Source organism: Rhamphochromis longiceps, linkage group LG13, assembly GCF_057381845.1.
Source record: "Rhamphochromis longiceps isolate RC_006_pf linkage group LG13, R_longiceps_female_GT1.1, whole genome shotgun sequence".
In the NCBI taxonomy this organism is placed as follows: domain Eukaryota; kingdom Metazoa; phylum Chordata; class Actinopteri; order Cichliformes; family Cichlidae; genus Rhamphochromis; species Rhamphochromis longiceps.
In genome coordinates this window covers 4,337,751-4,355,979 of record NC_140569.1, presented here as the reverse complement: position 1 = coordinate 4,355,979, position 18,229 = coordinate 4,337,751, and the positions used below count along the sequence as shown (strand labels likewise).

The 18,229-nt window shown below is 44.0% G+C and overlaps 1 protein-coding gene across 2 annotated transcripts in view; it reads left to right on the top strand.

The window, feature by feature from the left end:
• Nucleotides 1–18,229, top strand: part of itsn1 (intersectin 1 (SH3 domain protein)) — a 51,348-nt gene that overhangs the window by 30,518 nt on the left and 2,601 nt on the right. For both annotated transcript variants that reach the window (XM_085427137.1, XM_085427136.1), the window contains 27 exons: nucleotides 159–295; nucleotides 538–815; nucleotides 1,600–1,766; nucleotides 3,274–3,521; nucleotides 3,634–3,808; nucleotides 3,889–3,975; nucleotides 4,056–4,213; nucleotides 4,408–4,487; nucleotides 4,570–4,742; nucleotides 4,834–4,879; nucleotides 5,146–5,267; nucleotides 5,530–5,653; nucleotides 6,146–6,340; nucleotides 13,209–13,330; nucleotides 14,405–14,511; nucleotides 14,706–14,807; nucleotides 14,905–14,986; nucleotides 15,304–15,402; nucleotides 15,497–15,580; nucleotides 16,238–16,321; nucleotides 16,600–16,731; nucleotides 16,871–16,951; nucleotides 17,063–17,184; nucleotides 17,404–17,486; nucleotides 17,570–17,653; nucleotides 17,740–17,804; nucleotides 18,023–18,131. In XM_085427137.1, coding sequence (XP_085283263.1) covers nucleotides 159–295; nucleotides 538–815; nucleotides 1,600–1,766; nucleotides 3,274–3,521; nucleotides 3,634–3,808; nucleotides 3,889–3,975; nucleotides 4,056–4,213; nucleotides 4,408–4,487; nucleotides 4,570–4,742; nucleotides 4,834–4,879; nucleotides 5,146–5,267; nucleotides 5,530–5,653; nucleotides 6,146–6,340; nucleotides 13,209–13,330; nucleotides 14,405–14,511; nucleotides 14,706–14,807; nucleotides 14,905–14,986; nucleotides 15,304–15,402; nucleotides 15,497–15,580; nucleotides 16,238–16,321; nucleotides 16,600–16,731; nucleotides 16,871–16,951; nucleotides 17,063–17,184; nucleotides 17,404–17,486; nucleotides 17,570–17,653; nucleotides 17,740–17,804; nucleotides 18,023–18,131 — 3,346 coding nt within the window. The remainder of the gene's footprint in view (nucleotides 1–158; nucleotides 296–537; nucleotides 816–1,599; nucleotides 1,767–3,273; nucleotides 3,522–3,633; nucleotides 3,809–3,888; nucleotides 3,976–4,055; nucleotides 4,214–4,407; nucleotides 4,488–4,569; nucleotides 4,743–4,833; nucleotides 4,880–5,145; nucleotides 5,268–5,529; nucleotides 5,654–6,145; nucleotides 6,341–13,208; nucleotides 13,331–14,404; nucleotides 14,512–14,705; nucleotides 14,808–14,904; nucleotides 14,987–15,303; nucleotides 15,403–15,496; nucleotides 15,581–16,237; nucleotides 16,322–16,599; nucleotides 16,732–16,870; nucleotides 16,952–17,062; nucleotides 17,185–17,403; nucleotides 17,487–17,569; nucleotides 17,654–17,739; nucleotides 17,805–18,022; nucleotides 18,132–18,229) is intronic.

Here is an 18,229-nt window from a genome sequence, read left to right as displayed (position 1 = left end):
GGCGGAGCTTGCCTCGCTCACCTGACTAATACAAACGTGCTGCTACTGCCGGTGTTGGTGTTCTTGTTTGTTGTCGTTGGACGCCCTTAGCAACCAGCCCTGTGACCCCACTTCCTCCTCATCGCTTGTTCCTTCCTGTATCCCGTGATGCTTTGCAGGAGCTGAGGGAGATCCACACCCGGCAGCAGAGACAGAAACAGAAGGAACTGGAGGGAGACACACACACACAGACACACACACAGTCTCACATACACACCCCGAGCGAGAGGAAGTCCGCTGAGCTGCAGGAGGGCAGGTAAGAGTCAAGTGGAGATGATGCAGTACCAGAAAATGCAAAAGTCAGTCACTCAGCAGCCATCTGGGCCATTTTTTCTGTGGTTGTTTTGAAGCATTATACAAATTAACTTTAATTTGAGTGGTTAAAATTGTATTTGTGGAATTGCTTCTCAAATCCAGTTGAAAAACTGCTGGAAAGTTTCACTGAACTTGCCCCAAAATCAGAGTTTTAAAACTTGTTTTAATGATCTTATTTCACAGGTTGTCGTCAGAGGAAGGTGCTGCCTGGAAGGAGGAAGCAGGAGGCTCTGCTCCACAAGCTCCAAGCCCCGCCTCCGTTCCTGCATCCCACGCATGGCTAAACAGAGTGACGCAGGAAGAGGAGGAGAGGAAAAGGAGAGGGATGGAGGAGGAGCAAGAGGTCAGGAAGGGAGCAGGATCGACAGAAGAGAAGGAGGACGAGGGAAGAGGCAAGAAGGAAATGCAGGACAAACTAAACAAGCTTTTCAGCCAGCCGGCTGACCCCTGGGCGTCAGCAGGTGTGTTAACACGTGCATTTAGTGCTTTGGCCACCGGCGTGTTGCTTATGTGAAATCCTTTTTTGTATTCATGTAGAAGGATGACAGATGTCTGCTAAATAATGCGTAACATGCAAATAAAATGTCACTATTTCACTGACTTCAAACTGGAGCTCAGACCTCAGCATGTCCCATAACTGTCACATAATTCAGTTAAAAATGTTCCAAAATGACACAAACACCAAACTCACAGTGTGGAGGTTCAGTTCCTCTGCTTGAGTTAACTGAGATGACACCCAGCAGGTGTCGGTATCCACCTGTATGTCACACGCGGTTGTTATGTAAGTGGAAACTATCCATAGACACGCAAGCTGGGTTTTCACTGGTCTATAAACACGACATCTTCACAGCTGATTTGGGGTATTTTAAATTTACACTGTATGAGAAGAGACTCAATTTTGGAGTCAGCCTCAAGTGGCAGCTACAGGAACTGCGGCTTTTGCCACTTCTGACAACTCGGCTCCGTGATGACGAATTTCTTTTTAGCCCTTTGAGACTGTGACATCAAAAACCAATTGACTTAATCATTCAAAAAACCTGTGTGCTCTGGTAGGTGTTTTTAAAAAAGCAGAAAAGCTTCTTTTATATTTCAGGAGAGAAACGAGTGCACATAAACACACTGAACTCTGAATTTAGTGCTAAAGACCTAATTCCTGTCTAGCAGGAAGTGCTTCACTATAAAGCCTTTTCATTTGCTCAGCAGTGATCTATTCTCTCTTACTAATAGTTTTATTTTTCTGCTTAGTCACAGTGGAAAAAGCTCCAGGTCCCAGTTTATTTGACCAGAAGGCTTCAGCCAGCGCCTTCGACCAGCAGCAGCAGCCGGTGAAGGTGGTGTACTACAGGGCTCTGTATCCGTTCGACGCTCGTAGCCATGATGAGATCAGTATCACTCCCGGAGATGTTATTATGGTATGTAGTTTGCAGAAAAAGCTGCTCTCTCAGATGAATTCAGCTAAGCTCACTACAGTCAGTGATGGTCACGTAAAGGACTTCCACACACGTGTCTTATTGCCTGTGTTGTATTTGTTTGTGTTTATTCTTTCTGAAGGGTGTGTGTGTGGCTGTGCGGTGTGTGTATTAACGTTTTCCTCTCTCCTCTGCTGTGCAAACTGAAGGTGAAGGGGGAATGGGTAAGTTCTTGCCCCCCCCCACCCGCCCAGTGATGTGCCTCCACCAATCACAAGCCAGAAACGCTTTCATCTCATGTCGCCTCCATGTTCATTCATTTTCAGTGGATGAATGTTTGTGGTTTTTGTTTGTTTAGTTTTTGTTTGTTTAAGTTATTGCAGTCAGATCTGTAATGTCGTGCTATTTTTAGTTAGTGTGGAAACCTGTGAGTGTGCTTAACTATCAGCCAAAGACTGGTGACTACAGCACAGAGGCTATTTTAATTCCCACATAAATAAACTAAACAAATAAAATATCCCAGCTTGCAGTTTTCCATTTTTCATGTAAACATATCACATTATTCCGTCCCACTTCCCTGTCACCATTTTAAGGAGGGAAAACAGAGGAAATATACTTTTTAGCTTGTAGCCACATTTCAGTGAGATGTTACGTATTGCAGTGTCGTTTCTGACAGATTGGGGTTGGGACCATGAGGAACAGGGGGGTTACTGTTTAAAATGGAGGTTTCAAATTTATAAAGTGCATTAAAAAAAACTCATACTTGTTTTATTTTTGCCCAATTTGACATTGTCTCCTTGTGCATCTCTGTAAAGCTTCTAGCACTCCTCCTACCTTTAGATTGGTCACTAGGAGCTTGTTTCTACCAACTGCATCCTCACGTGTTTCAGTACAGCAGCAAATTTAATACATTCTGGTAGAGGGAGCCGAATCTGAGACGTAGGACTGTGAGTGAGCAAAGACTGTGCTGGTGTGGCCAAGAAGTCAAAAAAAGATTTAGTTTAGCTGCTAAAACCTGCATGGATTCAATTTTTCATCTGTATTTAATACAGGAATACTTTGTTAATGGCTCTGTGGGTTTTTTCTTATATTTATGGCAAATATCCTAAAATTTACAGATGTAGTTAATTGGGGTTTTCAGCTATGGTTTACCTGTTAAAAATCCACCTCAAGGCCACCGTAGCAGTAAACCTGTTCTGTCTGTCTGTATGTTAAAATACATGCCTGCCCATGGTGCACTGCTCTGTTTGAGGATATCCTAATGTCAGAGCTGCACAAGGATGCTTAGGAGCCAAATTTAAATCGGGTGTTGTTTTCGGGCAGAGTCGTGGGACTTTTTGCGCCTCGTGTTGTTTTTTGCATCATTTGTCCACTAATCAGGATCTGATCAGCTGCTGCCGTTTCCACCGTTGTTATTGTTTGCGCCACTCCCACCATGAACATGACACGTGCATCTCTATCCCTTGCGTGTCATGAGAGCTATCCTAATCCTGTCCCTGTGCTCTGATAGGTCGATGAGTCGCAAACAGGTGAGCCCGGTTGGCTGGGGGGTGAGCTCAGAGGGCGGACCGGTTGGTTTCCTGCCAATTATGCAGAGCGTATACCTGACAGTGAAGCGCCAATCACGCTGCGCTCCACAGTCTCAGCCACAACCTCCTCAACCCAGCAGCCGATGACTACGCCCCCTCCCGCCCCAGGACACACCGCCTCCTCCACCACGTCCTCTTCTAACAGCAACTGGGCGGACTTCAGCACAACGTAAGTGCCATTAAAGTCCGATTCGCTGACATTTGACGATTTGTTTTTCCGTTACTGACCCACAGACACGTCAGTCACATCATATTAATATGCATGCTTGCAATATTTCCAGCTGGCCCTCAAACACAACCAGCCAATCAGACAGCGAGGGCTGGGACGCGTGGCCCACCTCTTCGGCCAGTCAGAATCCATCTCTGAGCGTTCCCTCGGCACAGCTGCGACAACGCTCTGCCTTCACTCCCGCCACCATGACGACGGGTTCCTCTCCTTCTCCCGTACTGGGACAGGTAACGACAGAAACAATATTTCTCTGGTTTTGCATCTCTTTCTGCTGAGAGTAACGGCTGTGATTGTCTGTGTCTCTCAGGGAGAGAAGGTCGAGGGTCTTCAGGCTCAGGCCTTGTATCCCTGGAGAGCCAAGAAGGAGAACCACCTAAACTTCAACAAAAACGAGGTAGAGATCTCCTGATTACTAATTTCTTTCTCTTTTTGTTGCGTTTTAATTGTAATAACTGAACTTTTTATTTGATGCAGATAATAACAGTGTTGGAGCAGCAGGACATGTGGTGGTTGGGTGAACTGCAGACCGGACAAAGAGGCTGGTTCCCCAAAAGTTACGTGAAGCTCATCTCCGCCACCATGACGGCTCCCCCTGGTGTTCCAGCAACAGCAGCACGCAGCAAAAACACTAAGTACGTCAAAAAGCTTCCAGGCTTTTCCTGACACAAAGCACAGTTTAAACAAGCTGTTATGTTGTGACACTGGGCGCTTAAAGTGGGCAAGACACCCAAAGTACAAGGGGACCTGCTGACTTTGCTCACATAAAAAAAGAAGAATTATTTCATGTATTTAATGATTTTTTTTCTTATCTCTTTGTCTCTCCCAGTGAAACAGGAGCATCGGAAAGCCCGCCCAATGGAAAACGCCCCTCCCCCTCCCCAACAAAGCCTTCAGAGTCGGGTGAAGGTAACGAACGCAAATGTGGGCGAGTTTGCTGAAACGTCAGCGAGCTTCTCGTCACTCACTCTGTCTTCATGCTTTCATACAGAATACGTGGCCATGTACACCTACGAGAGCAATGAACAGGGGGACCTGAGTTTCCAGCAAGGGGACATCGTCGTGGTGACGAGGAAAGAAGGCGATTGGTGGACGGGGATGGTCGGAGGAAAGACTGGAGTCTTTCCATCCAACTACGTCAAACCACGGGACTCCACATCAGAGGTGAGAGCTCATTTTGAACAAATTCGGGGAAGAATAGAAGATCTTCAGGTAAATATTTCTAATCACTGTGACTCTGAATCTTTGCCCACAGTCACTGGGAACAGCAGGGAAGACGGGAAGCCTTGGGAAGAAACCAGGTAGGCCTGTAATGTTACCAAAATGCACTTTTCCTGTTTTCCTCAGAATACCAAACTGAGTTTCCTTAATAAAAGTGTCAAACTGACCAGTAAATATCTTAATTCACTCTTCGTTGTCCTTGTTGTGCCAGTTGAAGTTAAAGCCATGTGAAAGAGAACTTGTCTGATTTAAACCTTCAAAATAAAACTCACATAGACCAGGTGTCAGAGACTAAAAGAAGAAAAAAAATAAAAACCCTCATCATCTTCTTCCTGTTCCTGTTCAGAGATCGCTCAGGTGATCGCCCCCTACAATGCTACAGGAGCAGAGCAGCTGACTTTAGCCCCAGGACAGCTCATCCTCATCAGGAAGAAGAACCCAGGGGGCTGGTGGGAGGGCGAGCTCCAGGTACACAAGACACAACCGTCACTTAATCTCTGCCTGAAACAGTGTAATGAGGTAGAGAAGGATAGGTATGATGGGAAACGCTGACATGGATTAAATGAGACACAAATATTCACCAGATAACTGAGGATTTTTTTTTAATCTGTATCATTTTATTTACAGAACAAAGCTAAAGGAATTACCTGCTGTATTTTGTCATTATGTACATAATGTGTTTTACATATTGGTTTGTGACTGATGGCATCCTTTGATTTTATTGGTCCAGGCTCGAGGGAAAAAGCGCCAGATTGGTTGGTTTCCAGCCAATTATGTGAAGTTGCTGAGTCCCAGCACCAGCAAGACGACGCCCACAGAGCCCACACCTCCTAAACTGGCCCCTGCCAGCACAGGTACATCCACACACAAAGAACACAGAAAAATCCACACACTTTACCACAACACCTACAGAGGCCCTTCAGTCCATTGTGAAACGTGCTGAAGAAGAAGAGGTGCACCTTTTTTAAAAAGGCTTTGCATTCTCTCTACTGGCCAGCAGGGGGCAGCTCCTGTGGCTGTAAAAGGGATTCAACTTGTATACAAGTCTATGGGACCCCAGACCTCAGTTTCCTGCAGCGTTCATGGTATTTGTGCCTAGTTTGAAGTCTAATATACCAGAATTTTTGTTTTTGACCCCATGTAGAGTAAAATAATTGGTATTGTCGGGTAGTTTGTATTTTGGATGCAGCCAATCTTGCAGCTTTTGTGTGCAACCAAATGGACTTAAAGAGACACAGTTCAGCAGATTTGATGCCGTTAATAATTATTGATTGTCAGAACGTGAAGAATCCAGAGAGACTCGGACACTAATAATCTCTCCCTGTTCCCCGTCTCTGGTCCTGAAGCTCTGTGTCAGGTGATCGGCATGTACGACTACGTGGCGCAGAACGACGACGAGCTGGCCTTCCAGAAGGGTCAGGTGATCACAGTGCTCAACAAAGACGACTGTGATTGGTGGAAAGGAGAGCTCAATGGGAGGGAGGGTCTGTTTCCTAGCAACTACGTCAAACTCACCACAGATACTGACCCAAGCACGCAGTGTGAGTACCACAAACACACACACTTCCTGCGTGGAACATATACAGACGTACTAACCGACTCCCAATGTGAATACAAAGTAGTGTAACACACTAAAACAAACTCTCCCACACACACACTCTCTACACACACACACAGCCCAGAGCCAGGTGTGGAGATGCTGTCCCTCTCTCAGTCTGTGATTGACCTCCCCGGGCTGATTTGACCTCTCACCTTTCACCTTGACACTCCTTTGGGCCTCTTTGATAACCTCCCAGTCATACACCACCTCTGGGTGGTGTGTGTGTGTGTTCGTATGTGCATGCGTGCGTGCGTGTGTGTGTGTATTTGCATGTATTAGTGTGCAAGTGTCCCCTCTTCCCTGCATGTGTCCCTTCAGCATGATCCACCATAGACGTAGAGTTTCTAGAGCGGAGCAGAGAGATGTTGGCGGTAAACAGACTGTGTCTGTGTACAGGCAGGGTTCTCAAAGTGAGGCTCGTGGACTAGTGGTGGACCGAAGTTTAGGTCAAGCCACATAGATAAAAAACGAAACAAAAACCAAGGCAGCATTTCTCCTTAATATTGATCCTTGGATCGAGCCAACTGAGCAGACTGAACCTGTTGAACTTGAGTAGAGCAGAGCTGATGTAAAGTAACGAAAAGTCACTTTGGTAATGGTAAAAAAACAAAACAAAACAATATAAAAACCATCAAATACTCATCAAATTTTAGCCCCGCTCTTTCCCAGTATGCATAATGGTGCCAGGGATCGATGATGGTCAAAGCGAACTGCGATACGTCAACAATTAAAGTGATTTTTATCTGTTTTCCTTGTTGATCCATTAAGTTTTTATTATTGTGAGATTCATAACAGTCTGTTTCACAGTCGTTTCACTTTCATCGTCTACAAACAACCAACACATGTATCATATACCTGTGCACATGTGTGTTGCACATATCAAATGACAACAAGAGCAGGAGAATATTTCTTACTGTTGGATTGATTTTTAAAATCTGAGTTTAATGTAAATCTTGTTCCCAGCCACCCACCCCGGGTGTTTCTTTTAGGGGAAAAACACATCTGTGTGTGGGCAGGGTGAGATATTTAAGCTAGAGAAAAAAATCAAACTGGTCTAAGTCAAAAACTTAAAGAGCCTTCACTAATGAAGGTCGGCTAAATCAGGTTTTTTGTGCTTGTTTGAGCCACAACTTATATATTACAGAGGGTGAGATGCTGCTCTGCCACCTACAGTGAAGCCACATGGGGCAACACAACGACTGGACTTTTTGGATGAGCTGCATACATCTACATATGAACTAGAAGTTAATAATAACAAGTTTATAAAATTGTGTTTTCCTGAGTGAGTATTTGGATCAGTTACAGCTTCGAACCGTAACACAACCTCAGTACTCAAAATTCAGAATTTCATGTTTAGAAATCCAAAATTAAATTTATTGTGGATTCAAATGAAAACAGTAAAAACCGTCACCGATTCCTGTGGTCGGTGTTGAAGAGCGAAAATAAAATAATTTAATTTTTTAAACTCTGATCTCTGTAAATGTGAATTTTATAGAGAGAAAAGGTTCATCTGTTAAGCTGCTGGTTACTGTTTACTGCACATGTAAGTGTGACAGGTCCACATATAACACAAACTAAGAGTCTGTGTCCAGTTTTTAATAGAAATCTGTGAATTTTCTGGTTCTTTCTTCTATTTGAAAATAAATAATAACAATAATAATAAATACAGTGATGACAGTATTTCTAAATGATTGCAGTAGTGGGGATTATGGCTGGTCTTTAAAACGTTACACAAACCAAACGATCTCCTGCCGACTCGCCTCGCTGCCCGCTGTAGCTCCTCTGTTTCTATGCTGGGTTAGACCACGCCTCCACACTCTCCGCCTTGCTGCACGCTCCACCCACCTAGCGGCCCGACTGGTTGTTGTTGCTGTTGTTCTTGTTGTTGTTTTGTTTAGTTGTTTTTGTTGATGTTTGTTGTTGTCGTCCTCTCTCTAGGATCATATCATTACCCAGAACCCCCCTCTCCTCAAAGCCCTCAAAGAGACCCACTAGGCCACGCCCACTAGGCCACTCAACCAATGGGACAGCAGCAAGAGGTCACATGACCCGGAAATGGCGACTCTCCACCAGTAGAAGCCAGAGAGAGAGAGAGACAGACAGACAGACAGACAAACAGACTGTAACGTTAAAGCGCCCTCTGCTGGCGAAATCTCTGACTGGACTTGGCCAAACTCTGTTTATCTGAGGCTCTGGCTGCACACAGCACTGTTCAGCAGGAGGGAGATCAGTAGTCAGGACTCCTCTCCTCCTCTTAAACTCTTCTTCCTCTTCTTCTTCTTCTTCTTCTTCTTCTCTTCCTGTTTTATCCGTTCCGAGATGCTTAGATAAGGAGGGAAGGGAGAAAGGAGGAGACTATTGATCTCCTTTTATCCAAGACTGGACTGATGAACATGTTTTTGACTGGATCACAGTGACTGTAAACACACACACACACACACCGTGCTAGCGTGGTAAAGTGGATAGTGGGTCGTTTTGTGGCTTTATGGGAGACTCTCATTAGAATCAGTCGCTCAGCTCATCCTCCCTCCTCATTCCTCTTTCTAAATTATTTTTTAACCTCGCTCCCATTGGTTCCAAAGCCTGTCAGTCAGAAACGCTGTCTCCACCTCCCTCACTAACCCCTCCCCCTCCCACAGCTTCACAGAAAGACCCACTATCTGCTGGAGGACAAGTCTCAATGTCAGAGTCTTTAACTCTTCTCTCCTCAACGCCAAAGACGCCTTCCAGCTTCCTGTTTCCTCGTCTCCTTCCTTCCCTTCCCCTGCTCTAAAGGAGACGGGAGAGGAGAGGAAGCGAGACAGTATTGAGATGCGTCCCAGCAGCAGTTACAGGCCAAGTTTCAATCCTCGCTGCTGCTTCCTTTTGCTAGTTTGCCCTCCTTTCACTTTGTGTAGGGAAGGAGGCATAAAAGGAAGAGAGCAGCTGGAATTTAAAAAAAAAAAAAAAAAGCCGTGCTGCTTAGCTAACACACAGACAGACACACACACACACAGACAGACACACACACACACACACACGTTTTTATCCGTTGTAGTTTAACATATGAATATGTATTAACTTTAAATGTTTGTTCCGTTGTTTTTGTTTACATGTTTACTGTTTTGTCTGTTGCTACGATGATGATGGGATGTCATATATATGAGGAAAATGAGGAAAACTGATATGACACACAGAGGGGCGGGGCTTTTAGCTAAAAAAAAAAAAAGGCTTGTATCTTTCAGTCATTCCAGTTAAAAGAGCAGTTTGAAATTCAGCCTCCGCGTTAAAATAATCTCGTAACCTCGTGAGTGAAACTCCAGATTAAACCTCCAAAATCTGGTGTGATCGTTTCGAGTGGCCTCATATTTACAGATATCATCTCATTTTCTCAGTCAGAAAACTACAAATATTCCTCCAACAGTCGTTTAGCTGACGTTTAATGTCACAAATTAGCATTATTTTAAATTTATAGAAGCATATTTGTCCCACTGCATTGCACCAAAGTCTGTTAGCTTAATGTCAACCATACTTTATGTGAAAAACAGCTGATTTTAAAGTTTTGCTTCCCGTTTTCCTGACTGCACCATCATTACAAAAATAAATCAGAGTTAAGGAAGGGAAAGTGAAGTGTACGGAGCTCCTGGAGTCTCACAGCGTTTAAATACTTTACCTCGTGCTTGTGGGATATTTGAATCTTTTGTGAACACAATATTTATCTTTCACAATGAGTTACTTTGCACTTCAGCTCTTAACTGTTTGAAAGCCTACAAGGAGTAACCTCAGCAAACTGTTTTTATTGAAATATACCAACAACAATAAATGTCATCTGTATGGGAGAATCTTGTGCGCGCAATTTAAACTTTCTCCACACAACTCATTTAATTGTGGTGCAATTTTTGTGCACACATTTTATCCTTACTGTATGAACGCATTATTCAAATGTTGCGTGATGAATTCATTGAAATCTTTTCCTTATGAGTTATTTATCGCGTGTGGATTGTTTGCTATAAATTCACTTGCGTGTCTCGAGTGTGCAGCTTCACTCACACAACTCTGATAATCAGGTTTTGGTTTGATCACATTGAAATCACACACGTGAAAACTTGTGCGGACAAGATTTTGTCTCTTCAGTGGCTTCAGGGGCTCCGCAGACTTGCGACATTTTCACCGAGCATTAAAAAGCAAATCGTCTGCTCCGATGCACAGGAGCAGACGAAGCTGCCTTCCTGTGGCTTTATTTCCCACAGCCCGCCGTGTTTTTTCCTGGGCATCACACACGAGCCACGGTTGTTCCGCCAAAATGTCGTTATCTCAATAATTACCTCCTGAAAGCATCGTTCTCCTCGTGTCATTTTACCAAGTTAGCATCGTCAGAGGACATTACAGAAACGAACGCAGAGACCTCCGGCCTCGCCCCGCCTTCCCCTCTGTTTGTTGGCATAGCAACAGACTAGTATTAAGAGAATAGGGGTTGCCATATTAGATTTTTATTTCAGTTTGTTGATGACAGTATTGGGATTTTAATGTTTACCCTCAGAAAGAAATAATGAAAGAAATGATTGTTAAACTACGCAACTTTTTATACAATGAGCAATACAGTCATTATAATTATTGTTATTGTTATAATTACCCTGCTTGGATCCCATTGGCTCCTCAGTGTGTCAGTGTTGGAGCTAAAGCTCTCTGATTGGTTCATGAGTCCAGACCGTTGATGTTTTAACAAATCTGGTTTCTTTTGGGAGCTTTTTTTTTTTTTCTTTTCTGTTTTTTTAATAACAGCTGCTTGTTTTCGGGGTCCGAGGGGAAGTTTGGTAACCGATGGTCGAGACTTCTTTCAGTCAGAGTTTTACATGAGATCAGAGACCCGTCCGGACCAGAGCCGCGCTCCACGTCTGCCCGTTGTCATTCTGTCCTCATCACTTTGCAGCGCTGCGGGTTAGTTTGCGCTGCAGCTCAAAGACGCTGAAGCCTGGCTCTGATCTGGTCCGGCGTGTTCAAAGAGATAAATCTGTGTATGCTCTTTACATAATCTGATGAATGGTAATGGTGATGCTTCGTATAAATATAAATAGTAATCTGATGAATGAGTGAATAAATGAATGAGTGAATTAACAGCCAAGCCAAATGTAACCAGACTGCACTCTGTGTCGGTGTTAATGAGTGAGTGAAAATAAAGCGCGAATGATCAAACAGATTCATAAAGTATTAAAAAAGGAGAAGAAGAAGGTGATGCTGGTGAATGAAATGTACAGAATGCTAGCACAGAGCTGATAAAGAGAAATAGCCAGGATTTTATTTTGGTGGTGAATCTGACTGCTCCTGATGATTAAACGCTCTGAGACAGACTGCAGCGACTGGCCTTGTTACTCATTCTTTCTCACACACACAAACACACACACAGCGAGTAACACCTGTCTTTTAATAATACAAATATTTCATTTCATTCCCTTGGCTTTGTTGTTCCTGTATCTTAAAGGTTTCCAACCCCATGATTTACACTCTGGAATAATGCTAATGCTAATTTGTCTTCCACTGGGCTTTGGTGGAGCCCATAATTCATCCATTTTCTGCTATTGCTCACTCCAGAACCTCCAAATCCACAATTTTCACCGTGCATTAACCAAAACAACAAAAGCTGAATTTTAACTCATTTCCTCTGATTGGCTGCCCCTCGCAAATATGGTTTGAAAAGCAGGTTGGCGGGGCTTCTGTGCTCAAACTCCAGCCATGTCCCCAAGATGACCACAATGGTGTATCCCCTCTTTATGACATCACACACATTCACGAGTAGAGCTTAGATTAAGGGGTGTCCAACTCCAGGGCTCAAGGGCCGGTGTCCTGCAGGTTTTAGATGTGCCCTTCATACATCTGATTTAAATGACTAAGTTCTCCAGAGGCCTGGTAATGAACTCATCATGGCTGACCCAGGGTGAGATCTAAAACCTGCAGGCCACCGGCCCTTGAGCCCTGGAGTTGGACACCCCTGGCTTAGATTATCAGACCTGATCCTTTAAAGCTGAACATATTTAAAGTTAACAGCGTGCCTGGAAACAATAAATGTAACGGACTCATTGAGCGCTTTTCTACTCAAGCACTCAAAAGTGCCTCGCTTACCCATCCATACAAGCTTTCTGTCTAGCATTCACACATATTCACACTCTGATGGGTCCATCGGAGAGTAACTTGGGGTTCAGTATCTTGCCCCAAGGACACTTTGGCATGCTGGCTGGAGCAGCTAGGGATCGATCTGATTAGCAGATGAACTGTTCTGCCTCCCGAGCTACACCCACCATCAATTTTAAACTTTTAACCCTTAAAGTTTGAGATTTTCAAAATAAATCCTCTCTGCTGTCCCTTCATCCTCTGTCTTAAAACCAACAGTTTGAGCTTCTCGTGCCACCAACTCTGCAGCTAATCAGAGTTATAAGGCTGTCTCCTGGCTTCTTGTGTACTTTGTTTGCCCTCTAGTGGCCAACAGTGGCAAAAGCACAAATTTGGACTACATAGTTTAAAAAAAACCCAACAACAACACTGTCGTTTAACGTTGTGAAAACTATATCAAAACTCTAAGATTAGAAATGAGTGCTGTCAAATTACCATAATTTGATATAAATGGTCTCAAAAAGCAGCCCATGGTTACACACACTGACTCCCTCAGGTCTGTTACTGCAAATGCCTTTGAGTTGATCTCAGGTATGTATGTGCTGTTGCAGCTCGACAGGTTTTCTATGTTTGCTCCTTCCACATTTGAGGATGTTTGACTGACTGCTGGTGTGTGTGTGTGTGTGTGTGTGTGTGTCTGTGCGTGTGTGATGCTGCGTTTTCAGGGTGCGCTGACCTGCATCTGCTGGACATGCTGAGCCCCATGGAGAGGAAGAGGCAGGGGTACATCCACGAGCTGATCGTCACCGAGGAGAACTACGTCAACGACCTGCAGCTCGTCACGGAGGTAAACACACGGGGTCTCCTCCATCCTCCTGACTTTATCTGGGTATCAATTTCCAAGCATGTCTCAGTTTGTAAAGTGTATCTGGACATGAGAGGAGCATGGGCGGAAGGATGCACATATCAGAGAGACGTGGCACACAGCTGGAACATTAGGAGGCCTGCACAAGGAGTGATTTTATGTAACACAGCATGTGCTCAGGATATAATTCTCTGGCTTTTCTCAGTAATAACAATGACTTTTATTTCAGGCATATGTGCAATTGTTGACAAACAACAACAAAAAAGTCAATAAAAGTAAATTAACAACAATAAATCCTGAATTAAATGGAGGAGAACACATTGAAGCGTTAGGCTTGTTACAAATTTAATCAAAAGCTTTATTTGAACACCTCTAAAAACAAAGTTAAAGTGACAGAAAGGCAAACGCAGAACACTCAGACTGTGGGTTTAAAGAGAGATAAAATACTAAAAAGGTTTTTAGCTTTAACATCCAGCAGTAACAACGACTCGCTGTGATCTCTCCAGAAAGTCTCGTTTTATTTTATTGTTTTGGCTTTTTATCTTTCATCGATCACTCGTTTTTTGCCCATGAGCCAAATACAAACTCTTTTAACAGGAAGTAGACAGGACCAGTAATAAAAATAAAAAAAGAATCGTCCTGATCGTCCGAGCCAAAGATGAAGACATAAACCCAAATTAAAGGCATGGGTTTATAAAAAAACTCCTTTGAGTTTTAGCACAATGTTTTCCTCATTTAATGAGAAAGATCATTTATCAAACAGATCATAAAAAGTTTGAGAGTTTATCTGAGTTATTCTGTGCACATTACAGTTTCTCTGTTCAGTGAGTTTCATCACTCTCTGAAAATTTTTTGTCTTTAATATTTTATTTGATCTGAATATTCGAGGACGAGTACAAGCAGGAAATGATCGATTCCCTTGGTAAAATCACACAATCATGTGTGTGTGTGTGTGTGTGTGTGTGTGTGTGTGTGTGTGTGTGTGTGTGTGTGTGTGTGTGTGTGTGTGTGTGTGTGTGTGTGTGTGTGTGTGTGTGTGTGTGTGTCTGCGCGCAGATTTTCCACAAACCTCTGCTGGAGTGCGAGCTGCTGACAGAGAAGGAGGTCGCCATGATCTTCGTGAACTGGAAGGAGCTCATCATGTGCAACATCAAACTGCTGAAGTAAACACACCAAGCTGTGAAACAGACACACACACACACACACACACACTGCGCATGCACTTACTCGACACAGAGACATTTGCATCTGGTGCACGTTTGACTTGACTTGCAAAGCTCACCTTGTTCTATTTCCTCCTGTCAGACAGTCGCTGCAGTGTGTTTGTATCTGTGACGGTGAAACTTTTCCTCTGCAGGGCTCTGAGAGTGAGGAAGAAGATGTCGGGCGATCGGATGCCTGTGAAGATGATTGGTGACATCCTGACCAACCAGCTTCCTCACATGCAGCCGTACATCAGGTGCCGTCTGCCATCTCTCAGTCCTGAGTCGGCCTGCAGGGGGATCATCCCCTCAGTTTCGTGTCTTGTATGACTCTTAACGTGTTCTCGTGTTCAGGTTTTGTTCGTGTCAGCTGAACGGAGCCACGCTCATCCAACAGAAAACCGACGACAACCCCGAGATCAAAGACTTCCTCAAGGTACAGCGCTGTAGAGTGAACTGTGGGCAAGGTTTTAGCCCCTCGTCCCAAAGGAAAATCACCTGGATGCTTTTTATAGTGGGGTTTTATTTACTCATGCACGGTCCTGTCATGGTTCACACAGACGCTTCCCTCAGTTTGAAACCTTACTAAGAAAACTGGCAACTCAAACATACCTTTGGTCTTCCTGTTTTCTTTTTTCGTCCGATTGTTGTGCGGGTAATTTTAATGGACACTATAAATGTGGGAAAGTGTGGATGAATAATTGCAGAATAAAGATCTGATTTTCTCCAACTCCCTCACTCTCTGTGTGTCAGAGGTTAGCCATGGATCCCCGGTGTAAGGGAATGCCTCTGTCCAGCTTCCTGCTCAAACCTATGCAGAGAGTCACGCGCTACCCTCTCATTATCAAAAACGTACGCACAGTATCCACACACACATCACACTCCCTCATATTCAGTCTGTTTTCTCAGTGTTTTGCTTTCTAGTTGATCTGTTTTTTGTTTTTAGATTTTAGAAAATACTCCAGAGTCTCATCCAGATCACAGCCACCTGAAAGCAGCTCTGGAGAAAGCAGAGGAGCTGTGCTCGCAGGTGAGAACCCAACACGGGACGATGTCCACACTGCAGTGAAAGCCTCAAATGTGTTAGTCTAGAAATAAAGCTTCACACCTGCGTTATAGTTCAGTAGGTAACATAAAGCAGATGCCTGCATGCATATCCATGAGTATCATCCTGACATCCACTGGTGAAATCCCACAGATTAGAATAATTGATCCAAAGGTTCATTTGATGAAACATCGACCAGAAACTCTCACACTGCAAAATCTTATATTCCTACTTTAACTACTATCAGAGTTTCAGGCTCTCAAAGTGCACGGGGCAGGTTGAAATTGTGTGGGGGGGTTTTTTCAGCCTTTATAACTTCGTAAGTGCAGGAGACGCACGCATTAAATGAAAATGTTTCATGTTTGGCTTAAACCCGTCTCTCTGGGTTTGAAACCATTTTTTATAGCTTTGCTGAAGTCAAAGACTGGATGGAAAAAGAAACAGATCCTAGAGAGGTCCACAGGTTTTCCCAACAAGGTCAAAAATAACGTCTTACCCTGGTTTCAAATGTTGTTTATTCCTGAATTAGCATTAAGTATGGTGTGAGAGACTCAGATTGTCTTCCTCCGGCTCAGGTAAACTTTGGCTCTGATCCTGGAGCTGGATGGGACTTCACTCGATGTGTTTTTGTGGGTTTTTCAGGTGAACGAGGGCGTCAGGGAGAAGGAGAACTCGGATCGCTTGGAGTGGATTCAGGCTCACGTTCAGTGTGAGGGCCTGTCAGAGGTACATCTTATCCTCCTGATGCCCTCTGAAAACAAGGCAACGTAAATTTATTTGTATTCGATCAGCAGACGACAGTTTGATAAACTCCTGTTTAACTTTTATATTCATAAAATGCTTTCTATTAACTCTGAAATCATAGCTCAGTCCTCTGAAGGATGATAAACATCCTGCGTCTTTCCAAGCCCGTCAGAAGGCCCACAGTTTAAGTGTTGAATCTTTACTTGAAAGTGGGTTAATTAGGAAATAATAGCAGTAATATCTGCCTGTGTATCCCTCAGCAACTGGTGTTTAACTCAGTCACCAACTGTCTGGGTCCCAGGAAGTTCCTCCACAGCGGGAAGCTGTTCAAAGCCAAAAGCAGCAAAGAGCTCTACGGCTTCCTGTTCAACGACTTCCTGCTGCTCACACAGGTGAGTCCTGCACCTCTGTACAGTTTACATGTTTAGTTTCTTGCCTTAAATCCATCTTTTATGTTGTACATGTCTGAATGTGGCTGGGCTGGTACTGACGTAGCATCTTTCTACTCAATTTAAAAAATGACCCTCACAGGTGACCAAACCTCTGGGCTCGTCAGGCTCGGACAAAGTCTTCTCTGCAAAGACGCACCTGCAGTACCGCATGTACAAGACGGTGAGACTACACAATCTCTTTCTCCAGAGAGACTCGCTGTTAAACCTGCCCTGGGTTATGTAGTGTGAGCTGGATAAACATGTCCTAACTAAGGTTTGTGTTCACTCTCAGCCAATCTTCCTAAATGAGGTGTTGGTGAAGCTGCCGACAGACCCGTCGGGAGACGAGCCTCTGTTCCACATCTCCCACATAGACCGAGTTTACACGCTGCGAGCCGAGAGCATCAACGAAAGGTGAGACGCTTCACGGTCCAGACTGAGCGAACAGGAAATGCCTGCAGTCATACTCTCAAACCTGAAAGTCACTCTTAATCTAGGATTAGTGGATTCGCTTTAAGTTTAGGTCTGTGAGTAATAACATGACTGCCTCACAAGTTAGCAGTGTCTTCAGCTGTGTGTATCATTGCTAGTCTCTAAATGTGTGTGTGTGTGTGTGTGTGTGTGTTTATTCAGGACGGCGTGGGTTCAGAAAATCAAGGCAGCTTCAGAGCTGTTCATAGAGACGGAGAAGAAGAAGCGGGAGAAAGCGTATCTAGGTACCTGTCCCACTGAAATAAACATCCTCAGATTGACCATGATCAGAAATGTCCTCTGACTCCTCCATGTCTCTGTGCCTCAGTACGTTCCCAGAGGGCTACAGGTATCGGGAGACTGATGGTCAACATTGTGGAGGGAATTGAGCTCAAACCCTGTCGCTCCCACGGTACGTGTGAACTCCTTTTAACTAAATTTGGAAAAGGAAAAACGTTGATTTCAGTTATTGGTTATACATAAGTTCTGTTCTTCCAGGAAAAAGCAACCCGTACTGCGAGGTGACCATGGGCTCCCAGTGCCATATCACAAAAACATTACAGGTAAAACATTACAGGTCTACAGGCAGGCGTTCATTATTATTCCATATTTCAGATTCATTGACTTTTTCATAATAAAATGTATTAATTCATAACGATTGACAGCTCAGTCACAGCTACAGTACACCACTGCAGTGCTGGTTCACTGCTGCAGGGACACAAATATGTCTGCTATAATTTATATTTCACACCATCGTTTTGCTGTTTTCTCTCTTTTTCAGGACACTTTGAATCCAAAGTGGAATTCCAACTGTCAGTTTTTTATTAAGGACCTGGAACAGGACGTCCTCTGTATCACTGTGTTTGAACGAGACCAGTTCTCGCCTGATGGTCAGTGATAGTCGCACGCTGATTTAAATCCCTTCATTTCACGTTCCCTGTCCTTTTCAGGAAGTATGAGTGGTTTTGTTTTCTGTCTGTTTATCATC